An 18458-nucleotide genomic window follows, 5' to 3' on the forward strand; every position below is an offset into this window, starting at 1 on the left:
CATCGCCATAATGACAGAGAGAGACATATATATTTCCGCCATAAACTACCCACCAGATGGAGAACATCTTTAAAACTATAATCCTGTGTTTTTTGGAGAAATTTATTCTTCAACTGTTTATTTAGCCGACATCAGTAAGAAACGCTCTTATGTTTTAAACCGCGGTTGGCCGCGCGGCTCATTAACGCATTTTATGGTCGTTTTAATATGAACCGTGTTTTTAATTGCCTGTATGTCAATATGGTTTAATTTCAGACTATTGTGTCGTAATTGCCTAATTTCAGATAATCTACGTGAACATCGGGTTAATATTTATTTGGCTACGTTTTGTATTGTAATGAGGTCGCTTTTTGGGGTTAGTAGCAAGTAGATAATGATGTCTATTGGATTAAATTGTTGGTATTAAAGGTTAAAACACTGACATTTAAGGCAAAACTGTCACACTATCTCGCCTTATAATAACAGTGTATATCTGATGTGTGCTGGTATGTCTTCGTCAACTCATTAGGTACTGTTCCACTGCTGGGAACACGTTTTTCAGGAGACATCCTCTCAGAGTGAGAGTGGTTTAGGACATAGTACACCGGAGCGGCAAGAGTAGCAATACATCATATATTGACTTTGAGTACCCCTCCAGTCTAAGATTGATTACAGATTTCCATGGAAGGCAGTGACCCCTTAACATTAGGTTGTTAAAGTTAGTAGAACCCTTTGTATTTCGACTCCGGCGGCACCGCCGCCACACCTATTTCTACCTTATAACAGCAGTATTAGGCGCTGCTGTGTTCCGTTTTGAAGGGTGTGGTAAGGGAGACAGACTTTTCCGAGGCGTTCCAGCTTAGTCCTCAGGGGTAGCGGCGCATCTGAGGCCGACCTCAGGTAGGAATATCTAATCCTATCTGGGGTTACAGATGTCCATGGGCGACAGTAGCCACTTACCATAAGGTGAACTGTATGCTCGTCTGCTACTCCTATATTATAAAAAAAAAGACTGTACACTCCCTTGCAGTAGCAAGCAATGTTAACGGTCAACCTAATGTAAAGATATTTCTTTACTTTATTTAAAAACTTGTTATTCAATCCTTACTTCCTTACTTAATATTATAAATCCGAAAGTAACTCTGTCTGTCTGTCTATCTGTCTGTCTGTCTGTCTGGTTGTCTCTTCTTCACGCCTAAACCACTGAACCGATTTTAATGAAATTTTGTACAAATAAAGTGTGAGACCCGAGAAAGGACATAGGATAGTTTTTATCCCGGCAATCCCACGGGAACTAGGGATGGCGACTAAGATCGATTAATCGGAGAATCGATCTTTTGGACTCAAAACATCGATTATTTTAATCTTATCTTTTAAATTAGTAAGGATTGAGTCGTTAACTATGAATTTGATCAAGTGATGATCTTTAGCAAAGTTGAAGGTGCGAATTTTCAGTTTTATGTATGTTGTTATTTATATTATTTTCTTTTAAACGCGGGCGAAGTCGCGGGCAAAAACTAGTAATTACATAAGCATGCAATCAATAAAGTTATCAATAAAGCTTCATACACACACAGTTCATCTGCTAACAATAACTTCCGCGGTAATACATAACCGTTATAACGCGAAAGGCCGAGGGTTCCTAGTACTGTAATTAATATGTGCTACCGACGTGTGATTCTTAAATCTTAGTTGTCAGCACTGCATTGTCTCTATCTGAGAGTATATGGTGATGAGCGGAGCGGGGCGGCTAGCGGGAATGTGTCTCACCATTTTACGCCCGTTATTTATAATCAAACTATCAATTTTTTTGTGTACCCAAGATAGATTAACAATAAATTTATATTGCACATTGTCAAATTCCGATCTTTGATAGTCAAAGATTGGATAGACTATAGAAAGATTAAGTTTTAATTAGGGGTCTTAGTTAAAACATTTTTATGTGTTGAGTAGAAAGAGCAATATACATATAAGATTTTATTTAAATTTACTCGCAGCAAGCAGAAGCAAGTAGCAAACAATCCGTCTGATGGTATACATTAGATTAAGAGAGTAGTAACCTTGTATCTGTAGTCGACCTGAGGTGGAACTCTGTCCTATCTGCTGACGATTACAGATATATCAATAGGTACACTGCATGCCCGTTTGATACTTATTTTGTTACATTACAATGAAATGTACTATATTATAGTCCGCGCCAAACTGCTAGTCCGCTCTGAATATAGACACGAGTCGCGTTGAATAGCAAATTGTAGATATTAGCGAGACGAAGGCAGTACGGGACCCCTCCCGGCACCCGTCCGCTGCCCGCTCTCGCCCACGGGTACATAGCTGCGTTAGTATGTCCATTGCTACGGAATATATGATTGTAGTTGTGCAAAACAACTTCAGAGCGGACTAGCAGTTTGGTGCGGACTATATGTAGATACATTCTCGATCGTTTCCACGTTTATACTTCTAACAACTCTTTAAATTTATAAAAACTCACCTCTAAGCGAACCACTATATCCCAACCCTCTAACAATAAAACTGCATACGGCGCTGAATGAGGAACTTTTCTCACGTATGATATATCTGTATCGTGTGTCCCGATGTAATCATTGCAGTTAATTACAGCTCGTCTGCATTCGAGACTTATTGTTCATTGTTGATGGCTTCTATTAGCGTTTAGGTGGTGATTGATTACGTGGAAACTTCTTTTAAAATATCTTAATAACGCTTAAGGGTTGGTATTAAGTTGCTTAATAGTTGACACTTCGATATTTTGGCTTAAAGGGTTGGACTTTTTGTAGTTTGACTTCGGAAGTACCACCTGCACACCAATTCGGCCTTATAATAGGATAAGATTGATCCTGTGTCGTGATTGCCATAGATAAATACAAAGACAGAATATACAAATACCTAGACCCAAAAAATAAATCTAAATTCATCTTTTAAATATTTGTCTGGCCGGGGACCGAAGGCGGAACTCTTTGCATGGAGACAAGTATGATGTCCGCTCCGCTCTGCGGGTCGTCATCCCATCAGTGAAGCTGTATTCTGTTTGAGGTGTGGTATGGAAGAGACAGTTAAACGAAGAGTTGCAACTTAGTCTTTAGAGGTAGCAACGTAGTTTGTCGACTCCAAGTAAGATTTCAATCCAATCCAGGATTTATTAGGTATCGATGGGCGGCAGTTGTCATTTGCCATCAATCCCATCATATAACCTTTAATCTCTTTTGTTACTTTTATATTGTAAATAAAAGTTCAAAAGAAAAAAAAATAAAAAAAAAAATAGTTTATTGCTTTCAAATGGAGTCTACAAAACAAGTGGCAAGGGCCCCTGTACTGGGTTGAAAATCCTGTGTTACTGGGTACCCCGCTCTTCCAAACAAGGCGATATTAACAATTTGAAATCTAATTTTAGTCGAGAAAAAATATATGAATGGTTACAATGGAGTTAGGGTATGTTATAAAAGTGTGTGAGAGGGTGTGTGTGTGTTGTGTGTGTCTGTGTTGTATGTTTGTGTTGTGTGTGTGTGTGTTGTGTGTGTGTGTACATGTGAGAGACATTATTACTTTAGAATAAGATGTAGTCCTTGCATGGATTGCCCTTTACAATAATGACTCAGACCAAAAAAAACGGAAGACAAGGTTCGCGGAATATTGCTTTGAAGTTTAACACGCACTTCTGTGAGTGCACTCAATGCTGTGAGATTCCGTGACGAATGTAAACATTTTAAGTGATGTAACATAAATATTCGCACTTAGTGATACAGGATGATATGGTTAATGAATATCGTAATTTATAACGACTCATCATTATGATTTGTGTTTTACACATGCGCACGCATATATTAAATGTATGTTAATAATTCGCGTAAACAATGAACAATTCGGCATATTTCAATAGATTTTTGTGGCTTTGTCTAATTTTTTTAGTCTAGTACTGCTAAATTTATTACTAAAACAGGCAAACACAATTATTAAGCATCATGATTAATAATAAAACGACACGTAATCATTTTCTGAGAATAATCAATGAACAGATGACATTTCGGTTCGCGCGTAATAAAGCAATGTCGCTCAAAACAAACGGTGCAGGCGAATGGTAATGGCGTCGATATTTCACCAGCGGTATATTTATAGGTCATATGAATGAGCGTATCTTCAAGTATCGCTGTCACAGATCACGTAATACGTAGAAATGACGCGTGAGTTTACAGCGGATGCAGGTGTCGCAAACTCACGCTCTAGCGGCATGCGGGCATTCTGTTCGTTTAATAGTGTGTTAGAATCGTTTGACAGTACTCAAGTATATTTGCTGTAAATCAAATGTATCATAATGTGTTTTCCGCAAAGTAAAGCTTTTCAAAAGGTTCGTAAATTATCACGTACTTATTTAATGGTAAAAGACGCATAAGTATATCAATCGTAACAGTTTTTAATCCATCCATTGCAACTTTCTTAATTGAGGTAATTTTGTTGTTTATCGATAATACGTTATAATATATTTTATAATCATTAAGTTACTTAAAAATGGGTTACTTAAAAATCATGTATGGGTGGAATTGAGTATGGAAAGTGCAGTGCAATATGCAGTGATTTTTAGTAGATCTTGCAATAATGCAATTCGCATTCAATAAGTATTATATCAGGTTATTGTTCCGTATCTTCTGCGTACATTGTAAGAGTGAAGAGTGAAAATAATGAAGGAAAAAATGTGTAAGTAATACACATAATTAGTTATTATTTTTTCTTTTTTCCCTGTTCAAATGTACAAATCATAATAAACGACTCATATGGTAGAACGATCACTATAGCGGTCCGAAACTTGGGTTCGATCCCCTTCCAAACAAATATCAAAACAATGAATATCGATTTGTGTTTTGGGTGTACAATTGTATACATGCATACATATTTTTCTTAATGGAACTCACGTAGGAAATATCCTAGTGAGGAGCTATGACCAGAAATAGTTTTACAGTGTACCTAGCCACATGTCATGTCTAAATACCCTTCACTCTGTGGCGGTTGTTATTTCAGACGACACGGTTGCGAACGTGCCAAATATTCTAATTGCTCCGACGAGCGGGTGAAAAGGGCGGATTGATCGCGACCGATTGTACCTCGCATCATGGAGCCGATTTATCGACTATTTACAGACGTTAATCGCGGCTATTTCGTGCGCTTTCAGAATAGGGTTGTCGTGCTCTTGTTGGCATTTCGGTTCTAAGTAAGCCTCTGATGTTTTAGGTTTATTGCTGTTCTGACCGGATGGTATAAGTAAAAACAGAGATGCTCGAGTCAAGAGCTTTAATATGGAATGCCTTTGCATAAGTACTTAGCTACAGTTTATAACCTTATTTTTACAAATAATAAATGTTCTACCATATTTTATTTCAAACTCAAAATTATAATTTTAAATATACCTAATTCGAGTTTTTGATGAATGTGAATAATAAATTTAATTATATTTTATAGAAGACGAATTCATTACAATACATAAGTAGGTATATTAGCAAAACCTACATGTTTCTCCAAATTAATGAATGAATAATAGTCCAATCTACACTAATTAAGATTAGATCTTTGCGGTAGACCTGCGTTGATTCTTGTAATTATTTTATGTTTTTGATGGGATACTTGTATAGGTACTCGTATTAATATCATGTCCTTCTGTATTTGAAGCAGGTGGTATATCCTTTTTACAACGTATAATGTATTTTTTTACGTAGATATCTAAGTCTTTAGATCCAAAAATAAGAATAATCAATTAAATACGTAAAAGTTGAACATTACTTAGATAAAAAAAATAAGAATAATCAATTGAGTACGTAAAAGTTGAACATTTATAGGTTGTAAATACGATATACCACCTGCTCCAAATAACGAAGTACTCGATACTAACACCACACTTCCTATCATTAGGCATGTAGGTCATCTTCATATTAACTCTACTGCAATTATCTAAGAAATGGATCTTATGTCAATTATCTGCTAACATTTCTGGTAATTTCTGGAAATAAGCAGATATATCTTGAAACTGTATCAAAATACACCAAATGGTGACTGAGAGTCACCGCGGTAATAACATTAGTCTAAATTATAATGTGTTCAGTGGTAGATATGCTTTGATTTATGTAAAGAACAAACTTTTGTAGATATGAGTATGAATAAAATATTTTATCTTATGTGATATGGAGTTAACCCTTTAACGCACACCCTCACTTTTTTTGGAAATCTTAATAATCTATGATACTAATAAGTTCTATGTCATAATATTAAATGGTATATTATAGTAAAACTTTTTGAAATTAATTATTTTTCGAGAAAATCCAAAAAAGCATGTGGCCATCATACTGGCCACTGAGCGTTCGTATGACCTAACTATCAATGCAAAATCACTGGCCAGTAAACTGCAAATCGACAAAATTTACTCTATTTTGTTAATAAAATATAACGATTACATTAAGTTTCTAACCAGTATTTAGTAAAAGAATATATACTTAACATAGAACAATTGAAAAAGAAAGGTATCAAATACATGCTAATTAATTTCAACTTTGAATTGAAATCAACTTCATTATTTATTATAACTTTTATTATATTATATATTTTATTTTATTGGGAGTCGAAAATGATCATAAGGCTCAACATTTGAATAAAAATATATGAAATAAAGACCAAAATGTGACTGTCCAATTTACTGGCCACTTTGTATGAGCCGTCCTATAAAGGGTTAAGCCGTTTACTTACACCACACTTATAAGTCGTCTGTTGAGACCTTGGACAACGGACATAGACAGTTTGTGGTTCGATTGCGAAGCCATCACTGCCTCACCAAACAACAACAACAAGTGTTAAGCGTTAAAGTTAAAGGTGTTAAAGAGTTGAAGGGTAAAAAGTTACAGAAAGTTGAATAAATGGTATTAAATTAAATATATAGATCAATGAAATATAGAGCTATAGAGATCACATAGTTCAGTTTTTCATACGTTTCATCCTGCTTTTCATACGTCATCTCTGTTTGGTTGACGTTTGACATATATTTCAGAACAACATACTACCAATAGGTAATAAGATGCCGGTAACATTTCCACCCTTCGTCTAGGCTATTGCTAGTATATATATATATATATTTTTATAATATGAGAGTAGCAGACGAGCATGCAGTCCACCTGATGGTAAGTGGCTACTGCCGCCCATATACTTCTGCAATCAACCCCAGATAGGATTAGATATTCCTACCTGAGGTCGGCCACAGATGCGCCGCTACCCCTGAGGACTAAGCTGGAACGCCACGGAAAAGTCTATCTCCCTTACCACACCCTTCAAACCGGAACACAGCAGCGCCTAACACTGCTGTTATTAGGTAGAAATAGGTGTGGCGGTGGTGCCGCCGGAGTCGAACCACAAAGGGTTCTACCACCTTCAAAATGTATAGTTAAATTACTGTAAAAATTGTTAAAATGATTTACCTTGAATAAATCTATAAACTTCCAGATCCATCTAAGCTGATCAAACGCAAGAAGTCGACTGATGACGTGCGGTCACCCCTCGGGGGCGAAGGGTCAATGACCAGCGAGGAAGGCGAGGACCCGGGAGTGGGGAGACGGAAGAAGGCCAGGACCACCTTCACCGGGAGGCAGATCTTCGAGCTGGAGAAACTCTTCGAGGTGAAGAAGTATCTGTCGTCAGGGGAACGCGCTGACATGGCGAAGCTGCTCAATGTGACTGAAACTCAGGTAAGATTATTATTAGTAGTATAATGATTCCCGAAATATTTGAAACTATTGTAAATATATAGTGTATCACGCTCGTTATTAATATTCAATATATATTTTCTTACCATCGACAGTTTAGTGTCTATTACTAATTTTCAAATTTCGATCATTGGTAGACAAAATCGAGAGAATCCATCGACAACTTTTTATGTTACAATTCATCGAGGCGTTTGGGCTGTAAAGCATCCTTACTAATATTATAAATCCGAAAGTAACTCTGTCTGTCTGTCTGTCTGTCTGGTTGTCTTTTCTTCACGCCTAAACCACTGAACCGATTTTAATGAAATTTTGTACAAAGATAGTCTGAGACCCGAGAACGGACATAGGATAGTTTTTATCCCGGAAATCCCACGGGAAGTAGGGATGGCGATCTAAGATCGATTAATCGGAGAATCGATCTTTTGGACCAAAAAGTCGATTATTTAATCGATATCCTTACTAATATTATAAATGTGGAAGTAACTCTGTCTGTCTGTATGTCTCTTCTTCACGCCTAAACCACTGAACCGATTTTAATAAAATTCTGTACAAATATAGTCTGAGACCCTAGAATGGACATAGGATAGTTTTTATCCCAGATAGCGATCTTAGATCTATTAATCAGAGAATCGATCTTTTTGACCAAAAAAAGACGATTTTTTTAATCGGTCTCCAGTAATGGATCCTACCTACGTTTGTGGGTCTTTTGGCATACTCTAAATAACCATGAGTTTAAAAATATCAATTCTTGCAAGCGGAGACGGTTGCAACATTATATTTATTTATATAGATTTATTGGGATTATATTAGGGGTGGCGATTCTTTCCGAAAAAGATCGATTTTGAATCGATTCGAATCGAAGTGCAATAAATCCATTCACAAAAAAATCGAGACCCGAAGAATCGATTCTATCTTCGATCTTTTTTCGAGGATGGCGAAAAAAAAGGTTATCACGATCAAACAAGCACTGAAATTATGTATCCGTCAGCAAATCCTTACTTCCTTACTAATATTATAAATGTGGAAGTAACTCTGTCTGTCTGTCTCTTCTTCATGGCTAAATCACTGAACCGATTTGAATGGAATTTTGTACAAAGATAGTCTGAGACCCAAGAAAGGACATAGGATAGTTTTTATCCCGGAAATCCCACGGGAACTACGGATGGCGATCTGAGATCGATTAATCGGAGAATCGATCTTTTGAACCAAAAATCGATTATTTTAATCGATCTCCAGTAATGGATCGATTCAGTGAATCGATCTTTCAACCCAGAAGATCGAAATTCGATTTTTTCATAATTTACTTTACTTATCCATGTTAGTCGATCATCTATCTATTTATATAAAAATGAATATTTGTCTATATACATTTTATAAAATCGGAAACTATGCATTTGATCAAGTGATAATCATATTATATCTTTAAAATGCGGGCGAAGCCGCGGGCACCACTAGTACTAAATAAGTGGAAACACACACATACACATTCTCACATGCATACACACGGACTCACACACTCTCAACACACAATTTCTTATAGCGTAGATTGTATGGATAAAACAATTGAAAGCCATGGTGGGCTAATAATGTAGTGCGTATGATACAATTTTTTTTTTTTTTTTTTTTTTTTTATATTATAGGAGTAGCAGACGAGCATGCAGTCCACCTGATGGTAAGTGGCTACTGCCGCCCATGGACATCTGTAATCAACTCCAGATAGGATTAGATATTCCTACCTGAGGTCAGCCACAGATGCGCTGCTACCCCTGAGGACTAAGCTGGAAAGCCTCGGAAAAGTATGTCTCCCTTACCACACCCTTCAAACCGGAACACAGCAGCGCCTAACACTGCTGTTATTAGGTAGAAATAGGTGTGGCGGTGGTGCCGCCGGAGTCGAACCACAATGGGTTCTACCACCTTCAAAAATATGATAAAATTCTACAACCAACTGAATTGAGTGCCACAGATTTTAAGTTTATCTTGTTATAAATGCCTTAAGCTAATTTACTCATTTAATAATATTCCCAACTTCAACATAGTCGCGATTTTATCGTTGGCGACAATTTTAACGACATCAATTAAAACATTATGAGGACTAATTAAGTAAGCTATTCTGTTGTAGACACTCCAAGGACATGTATTTATAGTTGACAGAAATAAGATGGATAGTTTGATAGGCCATTTTAATGAATTTGATTGGGTAGGGTGTGGCCCAGCTGTCGGCGGGAGTGAGCGTATAAAAAGCGTATGAAAAAATAACACACTATTTGGGTGGTTGTGAAATGTGTTAATTGAATTAAAATTGAAGCTGTGAAGCTTTTTGTTTAATTAAGAATTTAGTGAGGAAGTAAGATATTCGCCCATATTGAAATTTGCCCATTATTTAATAAAAATCATATATCTATACTCGTACTATGGTGAGGTTGCCTCCATCTATGGTTTACTCTCTCTACTCTATGATTTTGAGCTAAGGTGCACATTAAGCACGCATGGTTATTGGCTAGGAAACAAGAGTTTTAGTAATAGATAGACGCCTATGGTATCAGCCATAAACTTCCAAGCATATGAAGGCAAATTCGAAGTAAAGGTTGTGATTCTTAAGAAGCGATTAATTCTTAGAAGCCTTGAATGAAGAATGAATTATTATACTAATACAAAAAACGAAGCCTAATGAAGTCCAAGGTTGCATACTAACTTCAGGCTTCTATTTGAACAAAGATTACTGCAAAGGGATCTTTTGTACAAGAAATACACGTAAGCAGGTGCATCCATCGCCACAAGCAACACTAAATCCTTACCAATGTTAGCTGTTGACAAGTATTTTCTATTAAAGCGTCAAGCACGACATTTACAAAGGGCAGCACGAGGCTCGGCTTTAATTAGTGCCGCCATATGTGTCGGATCGCGTCACGTCGCGGGGGACCCGCCCTGCCGGTGATTGTATAATTATCTTGGTTTTGGATGGCTTGCGGTTCGAGTCATGAGCTTTAGCGGAATGGATTATTTGGTATTGGTAAGGTACACTTCCAGAGCGGCTTATATTTTGTTTACAATTTGTAGGGTAAATAAGCTAACAGTGCACTTGATAGGGTGTAACGTGCTAGTAGTAGGGATATGTTTGGTTTAATTGGTATGGAAAGTAAACAGGTTTAGGTTATGATTTAGAGTTGAAAACCAAATTTACTTAATTGTATTATGTAGTTGAAAAATAGTAGTATTTTTATACCTGAATACGGTTTACATTTTTCTCAGTCAGTGCAGTCAATAGCGATTACAAGTGTCTTATCCAACATTGATTGTTGATGCATTGTTAATTGTTATTAAATTAGAAAACAGCCGTACTTAACATTTTTATGAAGCTGAACGTCTGATAATGTGACAATAAACACCAAGAATCTACGATGTTTATTTACGAGTCAATACGATTTTCCGCTGCCGCTCATGACTTGCAGCATTCCACCGAAGAACAACACGAGCGTATGCGTTACAGCACTAACAGCTAAGCGTTTAATTTGGTCGGAGATTTCGGGAACGCGAGGTGATGACCCATTAAGTAATTAGTGTGAGGAGCATCGCCAGATGAATGACGAGTTACGGGAAACAGGGAATGACTTTAAGGGAATGGAATGAAAAATTATAGTAGTTCTGTGCACAATGTGTGACCCATGTCATTGGCAGGGTAGGGTTTATTGTGGTTCGTGGTGTTACTTGATCCATACTTATTTCTACCTTATAAAAGCGACGTATGTTCTCAATGTAAACTCTCTTTGTACGTTCTATGAAGGATAAAGACTCGAAGTAGACCTTATAGTAACGCTAAGGAACAATGTAAGAGCAACGATAACTTAAATGTCGCACACACTTAAGACTACTTTAAAGATTAGTTCTCCAAGCTGAAGTCTACCAATTCGCATTTGGCCAGCGTGGTAGAGAGCCTATTCTCTTTTATCGTGAGAGAAGACCCTGCCTGGCAGTGGGAGAGTACGTAATGTGTAGATGGCAGATGTTTATGGGTAGCAGTGGCCAGTAGCATGCTTGTTTGCTGCTTCCATATAATAAAACCACATCATAGATGGTGATTTAATGATCAATGTCAAACATATTATTGAATAATGTGTTTTACGGTCGGGTTCGTCTTCGATATAATATATTATTTACTGTCTTTCCGACCTTTTTTGTGCTTCCGGGCGACCGAAGGTCAATTGGATGATTCTTAAATGTGAGTTTTATTCTTCTGCCCAGAATATCTCATCTTCTATAAATAAATGAAATTTAATTGCTGTCTATGTTAAATAACTAGTATTTTCAGGCATATAGTTTTTCAAGCTAGCTGTCTGTCTATTTATATACTCTAATTTTGAAAATTGCAGAATAAGTCGATTTAAAAAAGTTTTTCTTTTTAAAAGAGACATACACACATCTTTTTTACCACGGGAACTGAGGTTTAAGTCATTAGGTATAGGTAGGTAGGTACTTCTTCAAAATCAAAAAAAGTTAAACTTCACCTCTCTTTAAAGGCATATCTACAGTTCATCTTCTAGTGATGATGATAAATGTACTGTTTGTTTTAGAATGGTATTTAATAGCCCTACAACGCCACGTGGCTCCATCGCCTCGTATATCTACAGTTAATGTAGCTCCCTCACTCACATTAATTACTAGAGTAAAGTATAATTAGATGAATGATTATGATATCCTAATTTTGTAACACTATTTATACGAGTATGTTCAAAATATAATCCACAACGCAATAGGTATTTTTTGTTATCCATTTTTCTTAAAATTATTTTAACTGATATCTATATATTTAGGTAGGGCCATGGTAGATCTCAAACCGCCCTTTTCTTCAAAGATATGTGAGTCAGCAAAGAGTTGCTAATACTTCGGATAAATAAAACTTTTCCCGTCATTAAAAATAAAATAACTAATTTTAATAAAGGTTTATACCTATTTAATTATTTATTTATTTAAACATCCCAAGTACCTACTTCAGTTCAGTATATTCAGTTGGCTTAATATATAAGTGCGATTGTACAAGAAATAATATTTTTACTCTTCTAATAAACAATCTTTATTAAAATAACAATAATAATTCTGATATAAAAATATCTAACGGATAAAATAGATAAAATAGAGTATCCACAAAATATAGTGACAACTTATTTTTTATTAATATAGAACAATTTAATCGCGCACAGATAATAAAACCGACTTCGCCCTAATGACCCGCGCCACGTGTCCCCGCGCTCCCCATTTGGGAGTCAATTATACCCACTAACTGTCGTTAACGAGGCTCCTACAAAAAGCGTTTGTAGGGAGCGTCGGATGACGATGACGCGTGTAGTTTTTTTGATAGAGAAATTGTTTGTATTGTACCGTTTATTTATTTTTAATTAAATTTCGAATGACATGGAGTTCGAATTTCAAAGTTAGGTACTTTATAACGTGTTAATATAAATTAATTTGTACGATATGTAATAAATGTAAAATAATAATGGGATTCTTATTTCGAAAGTCATTTAAAAAATAAATTACATATCAAATGTATTTAATTTTACACTTAATTGTTTATTAGTGATTTAAATACAAATATTTAATATCGACGAACATTGAAGATTATTTATTTAGGTATTTCCTTCGATCACTAATAGGAACGGTATTTCTCATTTAATTAATGGTTTATTTTGTATTATTTATACTTTAACACAAAAAACCATATGTCATTACAATTAAATACACTTTGAGGGAAGTTTTGTAAAAAATAATAATAAGAACTACATATAATGAATTATGAACATTTAATATCACGTTACTCCATAAACATTATCTTGGCAAATGTGTTACGACAAAAAATAATCTTTTCAATACCACTTCTACCTCTAATAATTCCCTCTACCCGTGTACTGGGTACCCAAACGTGACACTTCCCGTGACATAACACAGTGAAATTCGCCGAATGTCCACCATTCGATGCTTCGCGGAAATTGGACTCATGTGTTGCTGCGTGCACACTGGCTGCTTTTTGTTGCGACTTTACGACTTTTTGTCGCAGGTCTTATACATACTTTTGAAGTATGTATGTACCTGCCGGGGTAATTATGCCGTGGGACCGTGTACATTTTTTTTAATAAGTGGGAAAAAATAATTTTCAGGTTAACACTAAAATGTCTGAAAACACTATTACAGGCTTAAAAATAACAACATGAACTTAAACAAAATGAGATATTTTGTAACCAAAAATGGATTTTGTTAATGATATGGTTCGGGACAAGCCTTTTTTCGGAAAAAAACATGTAACAACATTATCTATCCAAAAACCTAGGACTATGTGTATCATTAACAAAATACAGTTAGTGGGACGAGGTAAACCTCTATATCTGGGATTTGTTCTTTCGATTTATCTTCATAGTTACCTCTATAACTGAGACAGCGAGTAAATTTTATATGCATAAACCTCTGTAACTGAGATAACATTGTTTGTTTACTCATTCTTATTCTACCCACAAATTCCACACGTAATTCCAAGTACGTAAGTACAAATTTTGAGCTTCAATTACCTTCAGTTTTAGTTTCGCTTTACTATCATACAGATGTTTATTTGAAAAATGTCAAAACGAAAGCTACAATCGTTATCATTACGTAAAAAACCGAAGTTAATATCTGTTTATGAAAGTGTTATACCTGTATTCTCACCTCTATTAATGGAACCCTCTGTAAATGAGACAGATATTTATTTATACCTGTATATCTGAGACACTGGGTAAGTGGAATACCTCTATAGTGAAACGACATTGCAGGTCCCTTGATGTCTCACTTAACCAGGTTTCACTGTACATAATTCGACTCTTATACTGTCAATAACTGTCGACATTTAAATAACAATGACAGTAATTGAAATAGCCAGAAAGCTGTCAAATAAAGCCAGCGACACACAACAAACATCTAATCTGCCCTCCGCCTAAACCACTCATACAATTGTTTTCATTTCTAAGTGGGATGCGGACCTAACTGCGTATCACATTTCAAAGCAAACGTGTGAACTCGGCTTTACGTAGAAGTCATTCTATATGTCGGGCCTCCGGACGACACTAATTGAAGGAACTCGCCTACTTTCCACGTAATATCGTATTAACTTCGACAAACCATTAGTAACCCTATTTGTATGCAAATAATACTATTTCGGAATACATTCGAATTGGTTTCAGACCTTCCGAATTTGGCCGTGTTATCGAAATACTTTGTTAATGGTGTCGAATCGTTTGTTGATTTACAACTTTGTAATAAAATGCTATTTTGCGTACTTAACGGAGCACTTATGCTTTTTTGGACATGTTACGCTTCATACGAGATTGGTGTATACAGGTTGATTTTTTAACATAAAAATTTAATGATCGTTTTAGATACTTAAATATAAAATAAATTAATTCATGATATAAAAATTAAGAGACATTTAATATTTTTTTCTTATTCGACTTTGAATGACATTTTGAAATTTACCCATTCTCGGCCAATTTTTTCACCTACTTCTGTTCAGGTACGAGATTAAACTACTTCTTCTTCTAGGTTAAATTACTTCTTAGTTCAATTATGTATCTATATCAAATACAAACAAAATTATCTCAGGAATTTATTGACCTTATTGTGATATTATTATGTCACTCACAAACCGGTCGAACAACAAATCCTTTGATCAGCTTTCCTTTCATGTCACTGACATTATTTGCTATCGATACTTCTGTTTAATGTAAGAAATAATCGTTTTACATTATTGTTTTAAATTGTTCATTTTATCATGTGACATGTAAATATATTTTTTTAATATGTTTTAAGCGCTCTATTAGTGAAAAATAAGTTAAAGATACTGTAAAACATATTGAATCTACTCGTAATAAAATCTTTTTAAAAACTTTTTTACTTGTTAATAAAAAATAACTAAGCAGTTAAAATAATTTAAATCTGATAAATTAAATATTTGCGTTTTTATATCAGACACATTTTTTTATAAATATAAGCGTGCATAAGATGCCAAATTTCACACACGGGGAAGTGGGTGAAATTTATCTTGTAAGATTTCATTACAAACACCGGGACAGATGAAACTAAATAAACTAAACTAAACTAAGAAAGCTTGTAATAATTAGCAATATTATCTTGTGTTACGTTGCTCCAATGCGTGGCGGCGAAAAATTCTAACATCACAAAAATTAAAATAATCTTTTTATCATTTTCAAGCATCCTGTATACATTCAGCACCATATGTCATATGTAAGCTTTGTTTTTGTCGTCCCCCGCCGCGACGGCGATGCGCGCTCTATCTATTAACCTATTGCTCTTATTTCTTATTAGCTTCTATAAGGAACTAAGATCTTCCAGGTTGCTTTGGAAATGTGCTATATTTCAATGAAAAGATATTTATGCCAATGTGAGAAGTTTATATAGTTCGAGGGGACAATAAGTTTAATATTTAATTATAATATAAAAAACTATAAAATGAATGAATTTTATATTCGGGATTGCTAAAAGATGAATTATTTTATTTTGTTGTCAAACTATTTGTAGATCAACTGCAGCGATAGTTACAATTCTCCCCCTTTCTCCACTCCTCCTTTCTTCAAATTATTTTATTGACACAGTCCAATGCAATGCAATGCAGTTTCATGTTATTCATTAATTTTATTTTAGATAAAAACTATAATTATTCATGTAACGAAGACCAACTGCCAACTTATTCATAGAATGTCACCCCCTGTAAATGCCGACATGGAACCGTGAAATCATTAGACGACGAACTATTCCTCATAACCAACAAAATTAATTAACTGAGTACTTCCAACCCTGTTTTATGCCTACAACAAACATTGCCATACGGTAAAATTATCATAGATGCAACCACTTGCTTCATCGCGAGCGGTCAAGCGACAAACTATAATATTATTTGTGTAAAATTAATGTTTTATAATAGTGGCATTTTTTGTCACCTAAAGTCAATGCTTTTTAGGCTTACCTAGACAATTTACAAAAAAAATATTCAAAATTTTATGTTCCTTTTTGGTTTCTATACAGATGTTCTGTAAACTTTATAAGCTTGTACGTCATACAATGGCCTATCAGATTTATGATTTTTGTTTTAGCCCAAACTCTCATGATTTTCGACTTATTGGCTTTTTGTTAATCGTAGCGAACTAAATCGTTATGTAGTAATAAAGTTAAATTTTCCCTTTCCTTTCCTTATTGTATGCACCATCTTCCCATATAGGATACGTGCGCACGCAAAAATACAATAGATACCACCACACATGAACCAACGTGATAAGAGGACTCCGGTTGCGTTCCTTTGGAGATGCCGGAGTCCTCTACGCAGCGCCGAGGAAGGCCACCGGGGGGGTTTTAGTGCGATAAGAGTCCCACATAACCCTGTGTCGCCCCCACGGCATCGGGTACCTTTTGAAGGTTTTCCCTTCGAAAACAAAAAAAAGGATACCACCATACATACCACTACCAATCTGCATATCGCTCCAAAAAAATTACTTTTGAAATTTATTTATAAAGTTTTCTCTTAAGTAACTCTACTAAATTTAACCTTATTCTACGCCATTAATTTAACGAAACTAATTACTCGTTCTTAGTGAAACAAGTGTCATACAAAACATGACGATCATTTATAGCGTACAGCGAATATGAACCGTAACTTACAGGCATAAAGGCGGTAATAGCTAACCAAATCTAAGGTTAATTCGCATTCGTAATCCCTGAACAAATAGATACGCGCTTTTGAACGATTTAATAATGCCCATTACCGTTACAATGATATTATGATAATAAACCTTTTATCGGGGTAATAAAGTTTAGATTGAAATGGATGGAGATTTCAGGGCTGGCGAGTTACAGAATTGGCTTATAAGGAAGCTTTGTTTCTGAATATTGTTCGATTCGAAGTCCTAATCTTTATGTACAAATTATGATATTGTTTGTGACCGCATAACTCAAAAAGTAGTAAATGAATCGTCTTAATTTTTTTACACAATATTCTACTTCTATTTGAGAGTGTTTTTATGTACTTTTTATCCCGATTTTTTTTACGGGAATATCAAACTAAACCTACAACGAAGTGTGCTCTTTTGCTTGTGAACTATAAACATGGTTGTTTTTGAAGTGGCTGACTACAGATATACGAGTATGTAAGTTATCACATTCTTTGAAACGGTGAATGCTTGTGCCAAAGTTCGTGATGCGAATTTAAAAATGTTCAGGGGAGTATTTGTGAATTACTTTGCAGACGGAAGTCAAATAAAGTTATGAGACAGATGCAAGTACTTGTCTGGATTTTTGTAGCGTCTACAATGGAGAAGTATTGGAGACATGCATAATACTACAACTACGCGGGGATATTGAATTCATTCCCCGGCAAATCGAAAGTCTAAACTTTAAATGATGAATGTTACACAAGTGATCCTTGATATGTATATGAAGCATTTTTATGTGTATATGAAGTTTTGTGCGGTTCACGTTAAACTTAAAAGGATTTTATCTTTATGTGAGAACTCTACGATATTTTCGGGGCATAAGTTCTCTTTAAACCTTGGCACTCTATAAACTCTAGTTTAGAGAACCAGTTAAACTGTTTCTACAATTTGCTCTTATAAACAAACAGATATTCATGTGCACGAAAATTGTTAAAAAAAATCCTCTAAGTAGTTTTCTGAATTACCTCTGACATTTGAGTTACCTAAACTC

The 18458-nt window shown here is 35.2% G+C and overlaps 1 protein-coding gene across 1 annotated transcript in view; it reads left to right on the forward strand.

Annotated features, from left to right (window-relative positions):
* Positions 1-18458, forward strand: part of LOC140745575 (uncharacterized) — a 94441-nt gene that overhangs the window by 25104 nt on the left and 50879 nt on the right. The window contains exon 3 of the mRNA XM_073077514.1: positions 7465-7706. Coding sequence (XP_072933615.1) covers positions 7465-7706 — 242 coding nt within the window. The remainder of the gene's footprint in view (positions 1-7464; positions 7707-18458) is intronic.

Source organism: Epargyreus clarus, unplaced genomic scaffold, assembly GCF_041222505.1.
Source record: "Epargyreus clarus isolate Ecla_fem2 unplaced genomic scaffold, WU_Ecla_fem_2.2 ptg000010l, whole genome shotgun sequence".
NCBI classification, from domain to species: Eukaryota; Metazoa; Arthropoda; class Insecta; order Lepidoptera; family Hesperiidae; genus Epargyreus; species Epargyreus clarus.